General features: G+C 40.7%; 1 protein-coding gene across 4 annotated transcripts in view; it reads right to left on the bottom strand.

Moving 5' to 3' along the window:
- Positions 1–23,467, bottom strand: part of ZYX (zyxin) — a 1,199,731-nt gene that overhangs the window by 413,283 nt on the left and 762,981 nt on the right. For all 4 annotated transcript variants that reach the window (XM_044079859.1, XM_044079861.1, XM_044079858.1 and 1 more), the window contains one exon: positions 16,092–16,356. In XM_044079859.1, coding sequence (XP_043935794.1) covers positions 16,092–16,335 — 244 coding nt within the window. In that variant the 5' untranslated portion in view covers positions 16,336–16,356. The remainder of the gene's footprint in view (positions 1–16,091; positions 16,357–23,467) is intronic.

The following is a 23,467-nucleotide window of genomic DNA, read 5'->3' as shown; positions in this document are numbered from 1 at the left end:
AATTCTTTGTGTTCAGCACAGATGGGAATCAATATCATTTTCTGCTTAAGTAGTCCCATAATATACTGCTGGTACATTAACATATGAAACTGGCAATTTAAAGTCCTAATGGCCAAAGTAGCATCTTACCCCATCTGTCGAAGGCTCTAGAATCTATATCAAGCGGAGTAGGATTTTTGGCAGCAGTAGACTTGATGCCTTTTGGTCCTTGGGAAATGGTCTCTGGATCCGCAGTAGGATTCTTGAAGAGGAACTTGTGAAAGTCAGGTACTCTGCAATACCTATCAGGTTTTCTGGGAGCTGGAGGTAAAGTGTCTGGGGAAAGGCTAGATTCCAAGAAAGCATCATCTACAATGCCCAGAACAGGAGGGATAGCTAAAGGCCTGTGTTGAGGAAGAAGTAAGAATTCCCCAAGCCTCTTTTTGGAGTCAGAGTAATCCTGGCTTTCCCAGCAGAAATGCTCCCCTAAGAGAGTGTGCAAGGTTTCACCAAAAGAAAAATCTTCTGGAGGGGAAGCAGAGGGAATGGAATCCTCTGCATCAGAATCCTCATAGGTAGATACGGGCAAATCCTGGTAATCAGAAGGAACAGAAATATCAGATTCCTGATCAGAAGAATCGGAAGGAAAATCAGTTCTAGGTCTCTTAGAGGGGGAAGACTGGCTTCCCCTAATTAAGGTAATAAGGTCTTCAGCCATTCTAAGCATTTATTTTTTAGGCATATGGGCCTGAGCATGCGGTTTGGACGTCGGTTTTCTAGGCATGGTGTGAGTTTTAGGCCTGGATGATGAAGATGGTGTCTGTTTAAAATGCAAGTCTGTAGGCCTGAATACAGCCTCCGAAGCCAGTGCCTGCACAGCGGCTCCAGACCCATCCAAGGTAGGGACATCCGAATGTTCCACAGTCGAAGAAGCATCTCTCTGCATACCGGACTCCGAATGGGTCTCAGTAGACACCTGCGAATATGAAGTAGCGGGCATCAGGGGCTGCAAAAGCGCCTGGCAGACTGGCAACTAGCTTAACGGAAGCACCGTCGGCAGTTTTGCACCTATGCGGCCCGTCTCTGTCTTTATTGTTACGTTTTTTAGGAAGATCAGTAGTTGCATGGCTTAAAGCCATTTTGGAGTACTGATACAGTGTACCAAAATAATTTGCTGCAAAAATAGCCCAACAACGAATAGTTCGGGGGTTGAACTAGACACAAAACTGACAGCGAGGTATGTCGTGGACTGGGCTGAAGCAAAGAATGCAGTATGAATGAAAATCTTTGTGGTATTTGCTTTATACAGGTAAGACAATTGTTAACTTTTACTGACATCGGTTGGAGCAAGAAAAAAAGATCCCCAACCGAGTACTTATCTTTTTTTGAAGACTTCAGTTCTGAAACTCGAAAACGAAAATTTCAGGAGTCAGCCAACCGGCACTTGAACTGCTTTTGCTTCAGCCAACACATGGCAAGAAAGACTGATGTAATGGCGTTGGCTGCATGTTTTATACCCCTGACGATCTGACATCATGGAAGAAGAGACAGCATCTGACACAGGAATCCAAGACTCTGGTATTTAGGCCGGCTGAGGGCTACCTGCAGGCAGATAACCCAAATGTGAGGACTGCAACAGTGAAACACCAAGAACATCCTCTCTCCATCAACATGTTCTTATGTTTGTTGATCTCTATAGTAAAGTATCATCATCAGAAATCATACATGATAATCTGATAATCTGCCCTTTAACAAAACTCATCTTTTGCTTATGTGGATAAAAACTGGAGTAATGTAAATAAGAATTACTAAATGGGGGTTTACGGTAGATGTTAGAAATGAAACCATCATCTTTTTTTAATAAATGGTCACATCCAAATAATTGGCAAAATCTTTACTATATATATATGCAAATCCCAAGAACTCAGTATATAAAGTATAATCAAAATATCTAAGGTAAAGTTTACAGTGGGCATAAAAGGATAGCCTTTAAAAAAGGAAGTCTTTCAATAATACAGGACCAAGTTGGCAAACAATGAGACACAAGCTGCCCCCATGGCAACCCCCCCCCCAAGAGTCTGTCTGTAAAACAAATGGTCTATAACCAGGTGCATAACATCAGTCAGTAATCCATTGTCCTTTCCTGTAAGGAACACACACTGGGAAAGTATTTTGGCAAAATAATCCAGTCCGAAGCAGCACTTAAAAAAAATAAATAAATAAAATAAAAAACATATCACTCTAACAACCTGAACTCTGTACTTCCTGTTCTGAAGAAGTCCATGGTACACAGCATACTGGATGAAAGTGCTTTGATAGTTTGAATCTATTATTTTTATTATTTTCTCAGTTTTAACATTAAAGTTGTTAATATTTCTTGCAGAGTTCTCGACAGGTTTAATTTCTGGTACTCCCAGGTCCAGGTCACACGGTGTTTGGTTATATAGAGTTTATTTTCATGTGTTTTTTTTTTTCACCTCTTGTTTTGGTTATGGGGTATACTGGCAAAGACCTCAGCCAGGTCAAAGAGTGGGATTTGTTCAGCATGGCCACTGTCAACAGCTTGTGTTACCTTTTCAAAGGAGTTAACCAGATTCATTAGACAGGCTATACCTTTGATAAGTAGTTAAAGGCCAGTTATAAAATGCTTTATGATTTGCATACGAGACTAAACAGGATGATGGACCTATAAGTCCCAGGGTCAGTGGTGGGACCATCCTTGTGGAGTGACATTCCCACTGCTGTGTGCAAAACTTCAGTGATTACTCCAGTTATAGTTTTACAGCACTACTTAAGTTGCCTTTGGAGCAGTTAGAAAGATGTACAACAGTAACATTTAGTAATATTTATTATCCATTTGTTTTTCTTTACTGAGAAAGTCCGTTTGGGTAATACCCATTTTTAGCAGAGGCCCAAGGAGAAAAGCCTCCATTTGCATACATTATACGATGTTCCAGTGAAACATACAGCAGTTTTCTATTTACATTTATGAATAATGACTGCTGAACCTGTCAACTGTGCTATTTTATCCACGGCCAAAACTTTTTAACCATGAGAGTGGTGCCAAGTTGACAAATGGTGCCAGGAATGGGTAAAACATTATTGCCATTAGTCACAGTGATAATTACTACTACTACTACTATATATACTTAAAAATGTACCCATTTAAAACACTGCATATAAGAAATGACTGTATACACTGAAATGATTAACAGGAGACGTGTTTCATGTACACATACACTGCACATGGTGTATTTAGAATCTGTGCCACTAAAGTTGTGATGCTTTGTTGTTTACCAGAATTTAATGATTTAAACTTTTAAGACCTAGCTAAGGATTTAAGAGCGCAAGACAAATTTTTGACAAATTTCAAGCATCCAGCAGTGTAGTTTTGCTCTAATTGTACTTTCCTGAACCTGCCAGTGGCAGCAAGTTTAGAGGTTTTCTAAATGCCTAAGCAGATCTTTCTGCTGTGGTAACTGTAGTTTTCCACAGTTACACTGGATAGTCTTGGCCTTTTTATCAGCTGCATAGAATGGTTACTTATAGTACAACTAGTTCAATGAACAGGGCAAATGTCCAAACATTTCCAATAGCTGCTTCATCCAATTCAAGGTACAGGAAAGCTGAATTCTGCCCTGAAAGCAGTGGTTGTAAGGCAAGAAGCAGTTGCGGGGACGGGATGACAGTCCACCACAGGAGACACACAATGTGCATACAAATCCTTGGGATAATCTGGAACATTCATAATTCATCTACTTTGCTTGATTTGATGATGCGAAAGGAAATCAGAGTCTCTGTTAAAAGTCCACATGCAACTTCATGCTGAGTGAAAATCTGAAAACACTGGGAATCAAACTACATCAAGAAAAGTGAAGGAAGACTTGATGCCAGTACACTGCTCAGTGATAAGCCTGAAGGTGTGGTGGAAAAAAAGAGGAAGGATGGGAAGCTCAACCAAAACAGTGATGTGTGCGAGTGGTTTATGTCTTGCTTACAGAAATCCTACTTTGGAAAAGATGTTGTGGTAAGGGAGAGGGCTGACAGCAGGAAGAGAGACAATTATGGTGCCTGGACATGCCTCTCAACTGTTCTTTTTTGAATCATATTTTTGGCCTGTTCCTCAAACTGTGTGGCTTTCTGGTATATATCACTGAGGACTGGCGTCACTAAATAATGGCATACATTTGAGTTTCAGACTATGTCCTTCAGAAAATACATTCCAATACAAATCCTGTTATTCTAGGAACTTTCTAAGTTTATAAGAACAATTTTTAAAATATGTCCATATTTTTTGGGCTACTGTCTCCCCCATTTATTTTTGGCTTTGTCCAGATTTCCTGCATTAAGAGGTTGAGGGGTATGTGCCTAGACTACGTTGGGGAGGGAAAGGAAAGGTGTGAAAAGCTAATGGGGTAATGGCTGCAACAGCTGGAAAGACTCTGTGGACCTTTGATCTTTTTCCATTAGCGGGTTCAAATTTTCCTAAGCAACTTTTCTAGTCTACCTTTTCTTTCAAGTCTCCTTTTTTTCCCCACTTGTTGCATACGTGATTCTTCATTATCTTTCCATTGCAATTTCAGAAGTCTGCACAGGCTTTAAGGCAATCATTAACGCATCTCAGATCTACTGCAGTGGTTGCTTCTTATATAACTGCAGGTAACTAAGCTTAAATGGAGGCAGATAATTTTCAGGATACACAAAGAAAAAAAAGGTTAAATCAGAGACCAGAGTTTACTTGTAACAAACTACTCACAGACTTCATAGCAACCCTTGAACTTGCTGTTAGAAATGTGCTTACATGTGCATTACTACTGCTAGGAAATCTGAAGATTGTATATGCCTCTTAGATGATTCTCTACTTGTCTGTAGATTTATATTCATACTTCTCAGAGAGCATGTAATTATGTCCATGGCAACAGATGGTAAGAGTAAACATAACATAACAGCGTTAAGATTACAAGGCCAAAAATGTAGAAGCAGATACCCCCTGTGGCACAGATATCCAGTTTCAGTGCAAATGCCCAGCATAATGAACTGCACAGGTAAACCTGAGGGTAACACTGGCAAATGAAAGCCTTTTTGATTCGCTGAGAATGTTAAAGGCAAGCAACAGCTGTACTTTTAACATCTGCTGAAACATTTCTGGCATAACATTTAATTTTGCTGTAATCTAATTGTGTCTTGGTCAACAGGCAAGAAGACATCATACACATGCTGACCACTTTCAAAGCATTCTTTCACAGCTGATGAAGGTACAGTGTAGTTCAGATGTATTATTAAAATACACACACTATGATAGTTTTATATTAAGACTGTTGGAAAGCACATACATACTTGCATAAACACAAACAAACTTGGAATTTACTAGCTAAGCAATGTTATTGTTCAGAAATTTGTTGTACCGTGTCCTACCTATAACGACCCACATTCGGTATTTTGTTGTACCATTTCCCACCTATAAGGGCCCACATTCAACACACTGCTACTTCTCAGCTTTTAGCAGCAGATATCACACCTCAAGAGCTATGCCAACTCAGGAAAGTTTCTGCTAACGGATGACTTTCTGTGTATACATTCCATTTGAACCCCCCACCTACTCTCAATTTATTTTCTTGGACCAAGAATATGCCTTCTCTTTCATTCTCTCTCTCTCTCCCCTTACTTTCTTTCAGATTCCTGGGAAAGTGCAGCTGTGTAACATCTTACCTTAACGGTAGACGTCCTTCTCTTCACTGTTGCAGTATTTATTACAGTAGGGATCCCCTGCCAAGGGCAGCCCGACATCCAGCCAGTATACCAAAGCCTTTAGGTTGCTTTAAGGTAAGCCATACATCACACCTATGCTCCTTGCATAGCACAGGGCATAAAGGTGACATCCAGATGTACCATCCTCAGAACTGAGAGTCCTAATAGAAATGCCAGTCCAAGGAGAAAACAGATAATCAGTACATCCACAAGAGAAAAGGCCAGGGGGAGTAGGGATGAAGTGAATATTGTAACAGTGAATGGAAGGAGATCCACCATTATGGTAAGATCTTACATAACTGTACTATGTCCTTCTATTTCACTGTTGCAGTATTCATTACAACAGGGAGAGTGCCAAAACTCAGGAAGGACCAGCAGAGCTCACTAGGAACCCATGAAGGATGGTCCTAGCAAAACCAGCTCTGGAAACTCCATCCAACTTGCAGTACTTGGTAAAGGTATACACAGAAGTCCAGGTAGCTGCCTCAAGAATAGAGTTAGTACCAAACCCTTGAAAAAAAGCACCAGAAGAAGCTACAGTCCTAGTAGAATGAGCCTTTGTTGAAGAAGGAAGGCTCTTACCAAGAAAAACATTATAAAAAGAAATAGCTTTTGAAATCCAAGAAATAGCTTGCTTGGATACAGCCAGTCTTAAGGATCTACAATGAAAAGAAACAAAAAGCTGATCAGATTTATAAAAAGTATTATTCTTATCCAAATAAAATCCGAGTTTTCTATGCACGTGTGTGCAGCACCTTCTCAGTGGCAGATTGTGGAGAAGGGGAAAAAGTGGGTAAATGAATAGACTGACTAAGGGACAACTCATTCACTACCTTGGCTATAAAATAAGGATTAGTACAACGGGACACCCTTTCCCTAAAAAAAAAAAAAAAAAAAAAAAAAAAGAGGACAAGCCATAAGGGCTAGAAGCTCAGACACCCGTCTAAGCAGGAGAAAGGGTTAATAGAAGTACAGTCTTCCAAAAGCAATGTTGCAAGTTAGCTGAAGCTGCAGGCTCATAAGGAGCCTGGGTCAATTTTTCTAAAACAAAATTAAGATCCCAGGGAAGAGGAACAGGCTTCCTGGGAGGCATAATATGAAGGGTGCCTTTAAGGAATTGTTTAGTTTCAAGTCTAGAAGCTAAAGGAGTTGATAAAAGCAGACAAGCAGAGATAGCAGATATGTGGGCCTTAGAAGAATAAGCCAACCCAGCATTGAGTAGTTCACATAGATAAGAGAGCCAAAGAAACATCCACAGAAAGTGGATTCAGGTTACAAGAAAGACACTAAACAGAAAACCTCTTCCATTTGGATAAGTAGGACTCCCTAATAGTGGGTTTCCTGGCCTCCTGCAGGACCCTAAGCATGTCATCAGGAAAAAAAAGGTGTCTATGTGGAATCAGAATCCTATCACCTACAGTGTCAGTTGATGAGTGGACAGGTATGGATGGATGACAGATCCCTTGCTTTGTGAGTGTAGGTCCACCCTGTGAGGTAACTTGTGATGATTGCCATTTGCTAAATGCAGAAGAGAGAATCAATACTGTCTTGGTGAAAAGGCAGTCACCAGCAAGATTTTGGGAGCATCCTGTTGCATTTTGGACAGGACTTTTGAAATGAGGGTAGACAGAGGAAAGGCATAAAGAAACATTCCCTTCCAAGAAAAAGAGAGGGGGTACACCTTCCAAACCAGAGGACCTGGGACTCTGGCACAAAATAGAGGAAGTGGTTTGTTCAGAGAGGAGGCAAAAAGATCCACTTCAGGAGTACCCCACTGAAGGACTATGTCCAGAAATACATCCCTGTGAAGCATCCATTCATGGGATTATGTTATGGACCTGCTCAGAGTCTGCCACAATGTCTGTCTTTAGGGAATGCAAACTGCCTGAAGAGTCACTTGATACTGGACAGCTAGTTCCCACACTAAGAGTGCCAACAGGCAAAGAAGATAAGACCTTGCCCCACCCCCGTTTGTTGGCATACCGTATCACTGTGGTATTGCCCATAAAGAAGAGCCAGTAGAAGAGCTCTCATCTCTGATGTTGACATGGTCTTTCAGTTGATGAGGTGACCAGACTTCCCTGCACCTTTAGGTAGCTGAAAGCGGCTTCCCATTCCACGGCTGAAGTATCGGTAAACAGCTCCTGAGAGGGATGAGGTGGATGAAAAGGGAGCCCTGGATTGAGAGTCAACTGTTGAATCCACACTTGAAGTTCCTGCTTGAGACATGGAAGAAGAGGAACTAAAAATTCAAGAGGATGAGAATGCTGAAGCCAAACTGATGTTATAAGTTTTCACATGTAGAGTTTGCAAAAGGGAGCCTAGGAATGGTGGAAGCTAAAACCCCAGAGCTGTCAGAAATTCTCTGACTGTTATTGAAGCTAGATGAAGGGAAAGTGACCGCTTTCCTGGACACCAAAAACATTCTGGAGTAATTCCCTCTCCCTCTTTGGGAAACAAACTTCCCGAATAGTTCCCAGAGTCAAAATATCCCATAGCACCCCTGGAAAAAGGCAACTGCTCCTGAGGTGGCTGAGGAATGCCCATAAAAGGCAGAAGAGATTTCCAGATCATGAAACACCCTAAGAGGATAATGAACAGAACCCAGGAGTCCTCAATAATCTTTAACCAAACAGGAAGAGAAAGGGAAAGAGGAATGTCGCTGAGCTGAGAAGAACAGGACAGTCAGGCAGCACCTGGTTTGTCAGGAAAAGGGGATTCCGTGGCACAAAAGTCAGGGTAGCTTCAGCAGGAGGAGCTGCTTCCCACCCTTCTTACCCTTGGGGGGAGGGCAACACTGCCTATGAACAAAGGCCAGCCTATTGGGGTAATTTCTCTGAAATTTAGACACAGGCGAAACAAAAGCATGTTTAAGTTCCTGCAAGGCCTTGCCCAGCAGCAGCTACACCAAACAAGCATTTGTTGACCACAGAAGCATCAATCAACTTAGCTTTAATATAAATCAGGTAAAGGTTGAAGTCAAAGCCAAGAATATCCCCACATCATAGACCCAAAAGCAGCAGCCCTAAAAGGAGCATCAGCTGCATCATAACTACACTTAATGGAATGGTGAGCCACATGAGAAGAAGTCCCTAACAGGGACAGAGCAGAAGTCTTCCCTTCAGAGTCCGGGGATCAGAAATTATTTGAAAGGCCTGGGAAGGAAGAGCCAAAATGTTTCTGGACATATGGGTCTGATAACTGACAGCCCTAAAAGCCAAGTTAGCAGAGGTATAAACCTTCTTACCTAGCCTTTCCATAGTTACTTCTGATAAAGACAGCAAAACTAACTTAGAAGGTAGCAACTGGGATGGCTTGTCAGATGCCAATGATGTCACAGAATGGTCAGCAGAAGGACATCTATATATAGAAATTTAGTTTTCAGACACCCTATAAAAGCCATCAGGTTTCTTGGGGTAAGGGGGCTGGCAATCAGGAGCCTTAGATGCAGTAGAAAAGGCATCTAACAATGCAGCCAAACAGGAGAAGCAGAAGGTCTAGGAAAGGCCATTTGTAGGAGCTTGTAATACCTCTTTTCTCTACCTCAGAAACCTGGGCACAATCCCACTTAAAAAAAATCCATCATTCTGAAGATCCCCAAAAGAAATTTCCTTTCAAGGAGTGTTAGGACTTGTAGACTCCTCTTCCTCAGATACATAAGTCTAAAGGAGAGGGAATCTGGGATGAATAAGCAAGGGAATCTGCATCTGAATCCACATCCTCTTCAGAGGAATCCTGTTCGCTAGGTCTTTTATAGGGAGTAGAGGACCAAGGGGGAGCTGCAACAGAAACTCCATGAGGAGGTTTCAAAGCCATCAAAGCATTAAACACTCCCGAGTGAAATTCTGCCATTTACTCTGCAGGTTCTTAGGAGCTGGAGAAATATGCTTAGTCTTTTTCTTTTTCTTCAAAAGGGATGTCCGCCTTATAAAATTTAGAGGCTCAGACCCAGACGGCATTCAATAATTGTAGTTGGGACTCTCTCTGACCAAAATCTTAGCAACATCCCTAGGCCCCTCTGAAATAATCAGCCATGGTTCCCCCTGGATATCCAACGCAGACGTTTGCAAGGCCTCCAGGGATGTGCTTAAGGTTTGGATCCATGCCAACCTCTGAAACAGTTGTGAAGGGAGAATCCAGCAGCAGAGCCAGGCACTCTTCCTGGCTTTCACTTCCTTCAGGAAAGATGTCCAGCAGAGGCTGCAGAGCAGAAGAATCAGACTTTGATTTCTTGGCCTTGTTCTATATGGACAGGTGACTCCCAGAGTGGTAAGATCCTTCCATAGTGTCTTTCTCTAAAAGCTTAAGACATTGGTTATTCAAATACAAGGCCAAAGAGGAAAGCTGACTACTGAGTCTTAGGAACAAAGGCCTGACAAACTGAATAGAACATATAGTCATGGGAAGATCCATAATGGTCTTTATGGGGAATCTGTCTCCCACACTGACATTTACACTTCTTGGATGGCATGAAACCCCACAAGTAACAATACAAAAGAAAATCAAGATAACCCCCCACCCCAAGGGGGGCATTTTTCTGAAATGGCTTGGTGAACCAGCAAATGGAGTGCGCATTCAGACCAACGCTCAAGGGATGGCATTCGGACTGGCAGGAAATAAGTTCTGAGGATGGTACATCTGGATGTCACCTTTATGCCCTATGATGTGCGAGGAGCATACGTGTAAGGTACGGCATGCCTTTAAGCAACCTAAAGGCTTTGGTATACTGGCCAGATGTCAGGCTGCCCTTACCCATTGTAATGAATGCTACAACAGTGAAATGGAAGGACATACACTACAACTAAACAGACTCACCTAGGCATGGTAGATGTATATGTACATCAAGATTCCAGGGTCTTTTGGACCACTGTGCTGTTCCTCCCAAAACTTTTTGCTCCTATCCCTATTTAGACACCTTTTCTTTTTAACCAATTTATTTTTTTACTGCATTCATTTATTTTTTTTTTACATTAGATCTAAGCACCTTTACAGCCTTTACTCCATGAAATCCGAACTCCACTACCTATTCAGCAATGCTTTCCAAGTTCTCGCCATTCTTTCCCGGAAGAAATAATTTAGTATGTCAGTGTTGCATCTTCCACACAGTCACCACCGATATTCTATCAATTATCAGTACTGCATCTCCTGACTGTCGTTCGATTATACAGTGCACCAGTACTGCAAATCACTTCTCTCCTCCAGTATAGGGAAATCACAGCAATCCAAGCATTACCTCATTTCAGTGTTCCTTCATTCCTTTTACATCTCTTGCAACCTCCCACTATATGCACACTGGTAACCTCCCACTATACACACACAACTAGTCTGACACCCTTGTCAAAACGTGACCTCTAAATGGAGGAAAAATATTTTGTAGGAAGGCACAGATGCATCTTAAACCAAATGGGACTGAGGCACTGTTACATCTAAAATAAATACCCGTAAAATTACACAGTAGCTTTCTGCTGGCCTTTGCCACTGCGCTCTTTAAAAAAAAAGAAATCACACAGCAAGAAAGATTCAGTATGAAATAATAACACCCAGATCACTTTCTTCCTTTAATCACCATAGAGGTACTTCTAGTAACATATTATCCCTCAGTCCCAAAGACCAGAGTGTATAATTTTACATTTTTTGTTTCAGGAAACTCCTAATGCCCTCTAACCCGCTCTCACAATAAGCTGCAACAGAACGTTATTCTCTGTTCCTTAATTACTACTTTAGCCTTAGCATTCAGTGAATAAGAGAAGCACCCAACTGAACCCATCTCCAAACATTGTGGTACCTACTAGTCACGGACTGCTCAGCAGACTTTCTAATATACTCTATTAGAACCTTGACATTCAGACAACACGTGGACTACTGACATTCCTTTCTTCCATAGAGGTATATAGGGAAATCTATAGGGCATTTCAAGTGTACACTAGTCAAGACTGAAAGATAACAAAAGTGCTCCAACAATGAATGGGAGTCCTTTGAAAAGGAGAAAGTTACCAGAAATAAAATGCAGGAAAAAAAAGTATATGATGTCAGACATGAAGTTCAGAAACAAAAGTCTGGACTTCTAAAAAGAAATATACCAGCAAAGTTCCAAAACCTCTTTGATAAGTACCCAGTGCATTATGAGCTTTCAGCTTCATTAAATATAACAGACTGTAGTACAGACATATAGAGGTGAGCATGTATCCTACAAACTGTCATATCATAATCCACAAATAAAAAGTCAGATGCAGTGTCACATAAATCAAGCACGTCCTTATGTAACTACATGCCATAACTGTTGCATTCATATAACACGTCCTCATGCATCGTCACCAAAAGCAGATACAATGCGGTCTGACCAAGTACATTCATTAGCCTCAGTTTGGCACATTATGCTACCTTATGTACAGAAACAAGACCCTACCAAATGGATTTCTAGATTCTAATAGACTTGCAAATATTTAATTCAGAAATTTCCTTTTCAAAACAAAATGCGCATGCAATAACAAAGCATGGTTTAAGAAGATTACAGTGCTTTGCAGCAAACAACCACACAACCAGCAGGAAACGCAACCAATTTAGGAAACTTTCCTAACAGACATGTGCCTACAGAACAACACGGGGAAGGGGCACAGCAGCTCAATGATTAACATTACTGCATCACAGCACCTTAGTTTGGGCTTTGGTCACAACCTCTAGTTAAGGGCTTTAAAAGTCAAGTTTCGCACTTTCTCTAGGTCTATGTAGGTTTTTTCCAGGTACTCTGATTTCCAACCAAACACAAACATACATCTACATACATATATAGACACACACATTTTTGTGTATAGAGTTTTAACTGCCAAGAAAGGTAAATGCTTTTCAATGTCTCCTGCCACTGTTTTGGAGCTATGAAGTTAATATAACTGGAGGAGTGGGAGGATGTGGCGGACTTGCCGCACCCCCATACAGGGAGAACACATTTCTACCTTTGCAGGTGTTTTGCTGTTCAATCGAGATCTAAATCCTCAGCTAGCTGTGCAAAACTGATAACATTAGAAAACACAAGACACAAGAAACCAAAACATAAATTCTGGAGATGTTATTTCTCTAAAATAGCTCTCAGCTGTCCAGATTTTCACAGCATGTCCAGATTTTTCCCTCCTATTTTTGGTCTGTTGCTCAAAATTTGTGGTTTTCTATTACATTATTGATGATTGACGTCACTAAATAATGACAGACACTTCATATGCTTCAAAAAATGCATTCTAACACAAAACATTGTATCCTAGCAGCTTAGTTTATAAGAGTAATATTTAAAATGGGTTCCTACTTTTGGGCCTTTGACACCCCCAATTATTTTTCACTTTTCCAGATGTCTTGTGCTACGAGCTCGAGAGGTATGCCTCTAAATAATCAAATATTATGACCTTTTTAATACATATTAATAAACAAATGCATACAATATTATTCACACACACACACACACACACACACACACACACACACACATATATATATATATATATATATATATATATATATATATATACATACCACCACATAGCTGAAGACTGATTTATTTGCCAATAAATAAAGAAATTACGCATCAACCCCAACCAGGTGCATCAAGCAACATCTGCAAGTCAAAAGTGAAAATATCACTAACTGATCTTAAAAGGTACTCAAACAAAAAAAAATAAGTAAAGGGCTTCAAAGAAACAGCCAGTAAACTAAGAATTATTTCTTAGCCGTATACTGCTAGCAGAAATACAAACGGAGGAAAAAAGTACTCAAACTCTCATCATGAGAGGACAACAGCAATGCCATGCAAATTATCAAAAGGATCATTTGACTTCTAGAACAATGAAGAAACCTTTGGGGAAACTGACAAAAATTCACTTGTTAGAAAAATGGGGATTTATACAATTCTGTGAAATGTGAAGACCACCTCAACTTAAAATGAACATACTGTAACAACTTCTAACATACAAAAATGGGACAAATAAATGTCAAGACCTACCAAATCTCCCCTTCCACCCGCACCTCCAGGCACGCCAAATCTTTCATACCAACAACCTCAACCTCATAAAAAGGCAAAGGGTCCACTGATTTTTTTTTTTTGTTTTTTTTAGCAGATGCATTCATACATAAATATTTATATATACATATATATATATATATATATATATATATATATATATATATATATATATATATATATATGTCAAGACCTACCAAATCTCCCCTTCCACCCGCACCTCCAGGCGCGCCAAATCTTTCATACCAACAACCTCAACCTCATAAAAAGGCAAAGGGTCCACTGATTTTTTTTTTTTTTTTTTAGCAGATGCATTCATACATAAATGTTTATATACACACATATATACACACATATATATATATATATATATATATATATATATATATATATATATATATATATAAATGTATAATTTCAAGCAAGTCCCACAGGTCTGAGTTGTTCACTAGCAGGTTAAGCCTAGGAAAGGAAATAGAAGACTGAATGACATGCACGTAGCTACATGGAATAAAGACCATGTGGAGTCAAAATAAGGTCCAAGTGTGTGAACAGGCAGTAGGACAACTAAAGTATGGTACACAGTTTGCAAGGGGCACACCTGTTCATACAGACAATTAAGTTAATATTAAAGACTATATACAAACCACAACAGGACCTCAGAGTGAATTTAACATTGTCAGGTAATTTGAACTTCATATTAAGGGGATATTCTGACTAAAAACCTTGCATACCATAGAATATGTTTGAAATGTATTCTAACATTACTACAAAAACCTGCTACAAAGTTCTTTGCTTTTGTTAACTTATGCTCAGATGATAAAAACGGTACAATTACGAAGCTGTTCTAAGTTCAGACTATGACTCTAGGCTACTTCATTTTCATAACCAATAGCTCATAAAGTACATACTCTTGGCACATCAAATACAGCTCTCTCACTGTTCATGCTTCTAGGTTGTTTTTTTGCCACTAGTGAGCAGCTTTCTGCAAATCAGGAAGCACGACTGAAGATTTAACACCCCTACTATTAAGAAGTAATATATTAGTATACATTGGACTAACTTACAAGGGACTTCCAAGAACCAAAGCTAGCTGGTGAGGCTGCTCAGCTGCAGAACTACCAGTGGGAAACCAGAAGAGTGTTTCGGACTTATAGAGGGCCATTTCCCAAACCAGCTGATGAGGTAAAAATATAGCTAGCATACAGGACATTCCTTAACAGGAATTTGAAAAGTGAAATCAGTAGGATGGAAGGAACCTAATAATTACACCAGAATGCCAAGAAGCCTGATTCCTAGAGTACAATCTAGGCAGAAGAGGCCAGCCTTACAGAATTAGCATTTGAGATAATAATGCTTGAAGAACAGGAGCATCTCAGACTGGCAATCATACAGCCAGAAAATTAAACATTGTAAAGCAACTACTGGTAGCGGCAGCTTCAAAGACCAGTGGCACATCCTCGAAATGTTGAAGGAAACGTAGCTATTATCCACTAACACATGGACATTTAGCAAATGTGAACCCTTCCCTTCCGAGAAACCAGCGAGACAGACTAGTGGTATGTTCAATTAAAACAATACAATGACATCAGAGAACACCTGAGCTGCTGGTAGTGCCCCCAGAAGTAGTTAGGGGCTCCATCCTCCACCACTTCACTCAGTTTCCACCACATGAAAAAGATACTCCGAGTGTACTGTAGGTACAACAGGCAATGCTTGATTACATTTTTTTATAGCAAAACAAAGTACGACTGTAAAGACACCAGTCACCTAGACAAAGTGCATTCAGATCACAAGTTTTCAGCAGAAAAATCAGGCAATCATGAAATCTTGTCTTACTGATTTAGCCCTGCCTACAGCAAAATGTAAGCTATCTGTGAAAATACATGCAACATAAGTATTCACTGCGGTTAGAATACTTTGGAAAGGATACAGGTATGTTAACTGACTGATTTAGGTTTGTTTCAACAGCGTCCTTAGACAAAAAGGAAGAAATAGTCTACAATGGAAGACTGTAAGAAGGCTTAAAATAAGGCCTAGAATTTAAAAATTCTGCTAGCAGATGCAGTGGTCATTTGGAAAAAAATCTTGCAAGTCATGAATTTCAAATAAGGTACATAAACAGATTAAAATGGGACAGACAACTTCTTCAGCATGGAGTTCGATTGTACTATAATTGTACTACATTTTAACTGGAAACAAAAGAGTTATAACACATACCTCACTGAGTAGATATTATCACAAGAAGCAGAATTACTGTTTCATTTCATGTGTCCAAAAGCAAATTGTTTAGTGTTTGCACATGTTGAATTCCCTTGGCCACAAAGCAAAGACCTATTTGGTCTACACTATATTTACTTACCATCTACAGGAGGGGGAGGAACAAAAGGAATCTCTCCAACACGGCCAAGGTGGGCAGTGGCACTTGGTTGAGATGGTGGTGGTGTGCCTGTGGTGACTGTACCTTCTGTCTTAAAAGGAACCATTTTGGGCTTAGGAGCCACAACGGGAGCAAATTTCTTCTGAGGACTGTAGAAGGAGGGTGCAGAGATTGTGATGTTAACAGAGGAGGTCATTCTGGCCCCCGGAGTTCCAGATGATGACATTGCTATGAATATCCAAGGACCCTGTGAAATGAATGATTTTAGATTAGAATAAATCAGCAAAAAATAGAGGGGTACAGACATGCAAAAACAAGATTATCTTACACTTTTAATGAGGGGCGATTCATTTTCAAAATAAAACTATATATCACTTGCACACATTATGCTAAGATACCTTGACAGCAGTATTGGAGACAATTCTTTAAATAATGTACTAAACTGCAAAGAGTTTCAGTGTATCAGAAGTTATATATATATATATATATATATATATATATATATATATATATATATATATATATATATATATATATATATATAGATCAATAGATCCTCAGTCAGATGGTGCCCAAATATGTACTCAATGCTTCAGAATAAATTTTCAAGGTTATGTCTTACATATTGCATGTTAAAAAGATTTGTATGTGAACAGAAAAGTAATAAGTCATTGAAAATAAGGACAAGGATAAGCAGCAGTACACAACACCAATGAATGGCCTTCTTCTAGGTTACAGACAAACAAACTCACTGTTTCCACTGTATACAAATAATACAAAAGACAATCATACAGTGAGACTCAGAATAAATAAAGATAAGCTGTGCTAATGCTAATGGTAGCCACTTTTACAGGGTACGTTTCTCTGTCACCATCAGAGTACAGACACCAAGAGTAATATTCAAGATATCTTAATGCCACTAAATTAGGTTCAATTGATTTAACAAGACCATTTCAATCCATTACTTCTTCAAATTGTCTAGCTAACTGAAGAAAAACACCCCGCAAAGTCATAACCTAGACTATGTCACCTGGAAGGTTGAGAAAAACAAAACCTTTATGAAAGGGTGCATTTACCTCAAAGAAAGAGTTAAACAGGTTGCAAAAATCAAGCAGCTGCACTGGGCCTACTTTCGAAGTTTAGTTGTTTGCTAGGGTGGGGTGCCTTGTGTGCAGAGTTTGCACGTCTTTCCCACATCCACAAGTGTTTTCACCACTGTATTAGGCCTCTTCCAACACTCCAAACACAAATATGCATGTTAAGTGTCCAAACTCCACCTGCTCCTGTGCACATGAGTGTGTGCATGAGTCAGTGATGGACTTGCATCATGTCTTGGACTGGCTATTCATTATACTAACTTCCTGACTGGATAGACTCTACTTCCCAGTTGACCCAAAAAATTAAAAAAAATTAAATACTGGAAGTGGATTGAATTCTGGATGAATGACAGCAATATAAGGCAAATGTATTTATTCACCTGTTGGTTAACCAGGTAGGTGGACTACAGCTATAACCCATGCCCCAGGAGGGGGAAAATAAAGTAGAATTAATAAGAATATGATGAGAACAGACGGCTGAAAAGAGTGAGTTCATTTACTAAAATTGTAACAGAAGACTAATTTAATATACAGTACACTGTAATACAATATACAAGCTACAGAAGTTTAAAAAAAAAAAAAAGCCATGACATAATTACAGGGATTGTATTACTTTGATAACTGCCGTGAAGAATATTTAAGCAACATTATTGCACTCAACAAAATTTGTCAATTTCTGGTTGGCATTTGTGCTTTATCCAGCATCTCTGAAAAAAGTTGCCTCAGTATTCAGTAAAGAGGTACAAGTTTGTTTTCATCGAATCCGTGGTCTTGTCTTGACTTGCTTGCTCAAAAATAGATGCAAAGTATTATTAGCATCACTGCATTCTGCAAGCTCTCCATTAAAAACAAGTCAGACTATTTTTTTTCCAACATCACCCTCAACTGACATACAGAAGCATGCTACTAGGTTACTCCTCTGAGAAACTATGTAAATCATTAAAATATCCCATTCTTCATGTCAGCAGCAGTAGAGAAATGCATAAATACGAATAAAAGGACATCTAATACGGAATCTTGAGTTTAGTATTTTGGGACACACACACACTAACAGTAATAACAAAGTTTCAACCACTAATTACGACATATGAAAACAATAACCTCACATCCAGAAGACATAACAGGTAAGGATGGACTGTTCACATATAGTTAGATGCAGGTTACATGTACTAGCAAGGGGGGTTATGTTAAAGCCTGACAAATGTAAAGATTTCTGTTTACACAGTCAAAAAAAGGCATTCAGACATAACAATTTTATATTTTTGCTTGGTTTGTCTCGAAGTTTTTAAGTGCAGAGTAATGGCTACATCTCTCTGAATGAAGAAAACCCCACAGAAGCTGCACTTCAAGACACAGCCTATAGTGAGAGAAGAGGAGGAGCCCACCCTAGAAGAACAGCACTAAGGAAACTGAAGTCAAGGAAAGCAGCAGGCTCGGAGGTCACAGCAGAAATTATCAATATGTTGGGAGATATACGGGAGAAATGGCTCCTGAGGGTACTCGTAGCAGTATGAGAGAAAAATGTACCCCAGATGACTGAAGAATGACCATACTATTGACAGTATTCAAGAAAAAAGGGGGCATTACAGCTGTTGGCAGTACAGAAGTATCAAACTCCTATCACACTGCAAAAAAGTTCTGGAGGGGGTGACAGATAAATATGTAGAGTAGTAGAAAATAACATTGGAAATGAACTGTTTGGATTCAGATTGAGAAGCACAACTAATCCAATGTTTGCAGTAAGACAGATACTTGAGAAGAAGCTAGAAATGAAGAAAGAGTCCACCTGGGCATTCCTGCACTTGGAGAAAAGCATATGACAAGGTCCCAAGAAAGCAGATTAAGGCAGTTCTGTGCTGGTTTGAAGTCCCAGAAACATTGGTTAAATTAGTGCAGGCTATGTACAAGGACCCGATGACTCCAAGTATGGACAGTATTCAGTCTCACAGATGGGTTTCCCAGTGGCAGTGGGCATGCATCATCATTCAGCTCTGACCCAACATGTTGCAGGGGACAGATCACCAAAGCTGCTGTGTGCAGATGATGTAGCATTACAGACAGACTGAGGAAGAACTTCAGCAAAAGGAATGCAAAACTGAAGGCACATGGGATGAAACAAGATAAAGTACAGTTTTGTACCTACCATAAATGTAGATGTCCGATAGGTATGCATCTGCAGTCCTTACATATGGGTTTGTCCTGCCTCAGGCAGCCCTTCGGTCGGCCGGATTCCAAAGTCTGGGTCCGGCGTCGGCTGATGTCGCCCTTTCCCTGACGTCAGAGCGCCTGGGGTATAAAAGCGTCAGCCGACGCCATCTTCTTCAGTGTTTCTTGCCCCAGATGCCAGGTGCCCTCAAAGGAAGGCTAAATTTGGAGAGATGAAAAAATTCCAAACATGCACAGCAATAAAAAACAAATACACCACAAAAGATAACCCCAGCTAGCTAAAATGAGGGATAGGTACCCAAAGAATACCACAGAGGGGTAGGAGAGAGGGAAAACCTGACTGCAGATGCATAACTATCGGACATCTACATTTATGGTAGGTACAAAACTGTACTATGTCCTTCAAGGATGCATCTGCAGTCCTTACATACAAGTAGAATACCATAGCCAAGCTGGGGGTGGTAGGACCTAAGAAAAGGATGGTGTAGCTAACATGCCCTGCAGGACTGCAGTAGCAAAGCCTGCTCTGGATCTGGAATATAAAGGCAAGTTGTAATGCTTGGAAAATGTATGCATGGAGCTCCATGTAGCGGCTTCTAAAATGTCCTTTGTAGCCACCCCTCTTAAGAAGGCTGTGGAGGTGGCTGTTGCTCTGGTGGAATGAGGCCTGATGTTAGGTGGCACAGCTTTTCCATGAAAAGAGTAACAGAGTTGAATGCAATTTCCTATACATTTTGAAATTGTCTGTTTGGAAATTGCTTTTCCTTGTACACCAGCAGCATATGCTACAAAGAGTTGGTCAGTTTTTCTGTAAGTCTTAGTTCTGTAGCGCAACTATCTGTGAATGTCCAGGGTATGCAGAAGTTTCTCTCCTTTATTTTGTGGATTTGGAAAGAAGGTAGGCAGGTGGATAGCTTGGTTCAGTGAGACCCTGGATACCACCTTTGGCATGAATGAAGGATTGGTTCTCAAGGAGACTCTGCCCTGATGAAAAATGAGAAATGGTTGTACCGCCATGAGGGCCTGTAACTCAGATACTCTTCTTGCTGAGGTTATGGCCAGAAGGAAGGCAGTCTTCCAAGACAGGAATTGCAGCTCTGAAGATGCTGCTGGTTCAAAGGGAGGTAGAGTTAATTTTTCCAACATGAAGTTAAGGTCCCATGTAGGCACTGGTGGTGTCCTTGGTGGGTTGATGTGTTTTATCCCTCTTAGGAACTGCCTTAGCAGAGTATGAGAAAATACAGGTGGATCAGTGTTGTACTCTGCTGAAATTGCTGAAGCATGAATTTTTATGGAAGAATAAGAAAGGCCATTATGGAGCATTTCAGCCAAGTATTCCAGGATATGTGGAATGCTCATTACTTTCGGATCTTGACCCTTTGCGGTGGTCCAGGTACGAAATCTTTTCCATTTTGCTGAATATGCCCTACTTGTGGAAGGCCGCTGAGCTTCCATGATGATATCCTTTACCCTCTTGGATAGTTTATCCTGGCGAGGAGTCAAGGTATTTTCCAGGCTGTCAGCTGCAAGGTTTTTAGGCTGGAGTGCAGGGTTTTATAATTGTGCTGTGTCAGAAGTAGTGGCCATTGTGGTAGAGGCCATGGTTTCATGTGTGACATGCTCTTTAACAGTGGGTACCAGTGTTGTCTTGGCCAGTCCGGAGCTATCAGAATCACGTTTGGTTGCTCTGTCCTGATCTTCAGTAAGACCTTGGTCATTAATGGTAGAGGTGGGAATGCATATACTGTTAGAGCATTCCAGCTGAAGGAGAGGGCATCCACTTTCCATGCTTGAGGATGGTATGTCCTTGTGCAGAATTTCTTCAGTTGATGGTTGTGGTGGGAGGCAAAAAGATCTATGTCCGGCCTTCCCCATGATTGTGCTATCTGAAGAAAAATGTCTGGGTGCAACATCCATTCGTGTGGATCCATGATGTTTCTGCTTAGGCTGTCCGCCAGTACATTGTCTTTTCCTGGTATGAACTGGGATTGCAGCTCTATATGGAGTTTTAGGGAAAGTTCCCAAAGGTTCATTGCCAGTCTGCAAAGAGGGTAGGAATGGGTACCTCCTTGCTTGTTTATGTACCACATAACTGTGGTATTGTCTGTCTTTATTAGCAGGTGACCTTGATGCAGGAAGTGTTCGAAGGCCTCGATGGAATGTATCACTGCCAGCATTTCCTTTTGGTTGATGTGCAGGTGCAGTTCTTTTTGTGTCCATTGCCCTTGAATGCATCTGCCCTCCATATGCACTCCCCATCCATGGTCTGAGGTTTCCGTTGTAATGGTTTGGCTGATATGCGGCTTGCTGAAAGGCAGACCCACGTTTGACTGGCATGCTTGTGCCCACCACAGAAATTCCTTTTGAAGGCATGGAATGAGGGGGATCAAAGCTTCTAGGCTGTGATTGTGTTGGGACCATAGACTCCTTAGGTACCACTGTAGTTTCCTCATATGCAGCCTCGCTTGTGGAATCAGAAGAATGCAAGATGCCATGTAACCCAGGGCCTGCAGGATTTTCCTTGCAGTCAGCTGGCTTTGTGTTGTCAGATTTATGAAATAAACTGGTAATTGTTCTTGTTTTTCTTCTGTGAGAAAAGCCATTTGGGTGTTTGTATCCAGTCTTGCACCCAAGAAAATTATTCGTTGGGATGGAACAAGTCTTGATTTTTGAATGTTGACTGTGTATCCCAAGGCCTCTAGTAGGTGGATGGCATAGTTCATGTGTTTTACCAATGTTTGCTGGCTGTCCGCTTGTATAAGGCAGTCGTCCAGGTATGGGTATATTTGAATCCCCTGAAGTCTGCAATGTGCAACTACTGATGCCAGGCATTTCGTGAATACTCTGGGCGCAGTAGATAAGCCAAAAGGCAATGCTGAAAATTGATAATGCTCTGAACCTGCAAGAAATCTGAGGTGTCTTCTGCAACTTTGTCTGATAGGGACATGTAGGTATGCCTCCTTGAGGTCTAGAGTTACCAGCCAGGACCCCTTGCCCAACATGGGAAGGAGTTGCTGTAAGGTCAGCATTTTGAATTTTGGCACAATGAGATAAGTATTCAGTGCGGACAAGTCCAGAATAGGCCTCCATTGCTTTTCTTTTCTTGGAACAAGGAATAGTCTGGAATAAAATCCTTGGCCTTGTTCTGTGGAAGGAACCTTTTCTATTGCCTTCATTTGCAGTAGATTGGAAATTTGCTTGAAAGCCTCTGCCCTTTGGTTTGGTGGCAGGTCTGGCATGCCTTGTCTTTTTGGTAATGTATGAAAATGGAATCTGTATCCCTTGTCTATTATTTGCAGTATCCATTTGTCCTTTGTAATACTGTCCCAATTTTCTGAGAATAAAGATAGCTTTCCGCCCAAAGGTGCTTCCAATTGAGCCCTGGTTGGCGCAGTCAAAGACAAGTCATTGAGATTGTCCTTGTGCAGCATTTGTAGGTCCTGCACTACCTCTCTGGTTAGGAGGCTGACATTGAAGTCCTCTGTAGGAGCCTCGAGCTTGCCCTCTACCTCTGGCACGCCTGCTTTTGCCTCTTTGAAATCTGTCCGTGTCCGGAAAGGACCAATTCTTAGAAGGCCAATTTCTGCTGAATCTTGGTGATTGGACCTGGAGAAAATCTTTGACTGTTTGTACTGATTTAGCCTTTTCCTCAAATTTCTTTAAGACCTCTTGAGCCGTGGAACCAAATAACTTTTGTTTTTCCAGTGGTGCATCCAGAAGCTTTGCTTTAACATGATCTGGCAGAGTTTGTTCCTTCAGCCAAGCATGTCTACGTATGACTGCACCTGTCATTGCTGACCTACATGAAGCTTCCAATGCATAATAACCACACTGTAAGAAATGGTTGCTAACCTGGTGTGAGTTGTGCACCAGATCCTGAAGCGCCTTGCGATCTAGGGGTTCAGGTGAGGTTAGTTTTTTATGCAATTCATGTAAAAGATACTCTTGATACTGTATCATGTGGAATTGACAATTTAAAGCTCTCATAGAAAGAGTGGAAGAAGTATGCACTTTTTTACCCCATCTCTCTAAAGCCCTGGATTCCCTTTCAGAAGGGAGTGGATTTTTAGTAGTGGTGGCTGTAACCCCTTTAGG

This window comes from Protopterus annectens, chromosome 8.part0 (genome assembly GCF_019279795.1).
Source record: "Protopterus annectens isolate FY-2018-M chromosome 8.part0, PAN1.0, whole genome shotgun sequence".
NCBI classification, from domain to species: domain Eukaryota; kingdom Metazoa; phylum Chordata; order Ceratodontiformes; family Protopteridae; genus Protopterus; species Protopterus annectens.
Note: the sequence above shows the minus strand (reverse complement) of the source record. Positions and strands in the feature narration are given on the sequence as shown.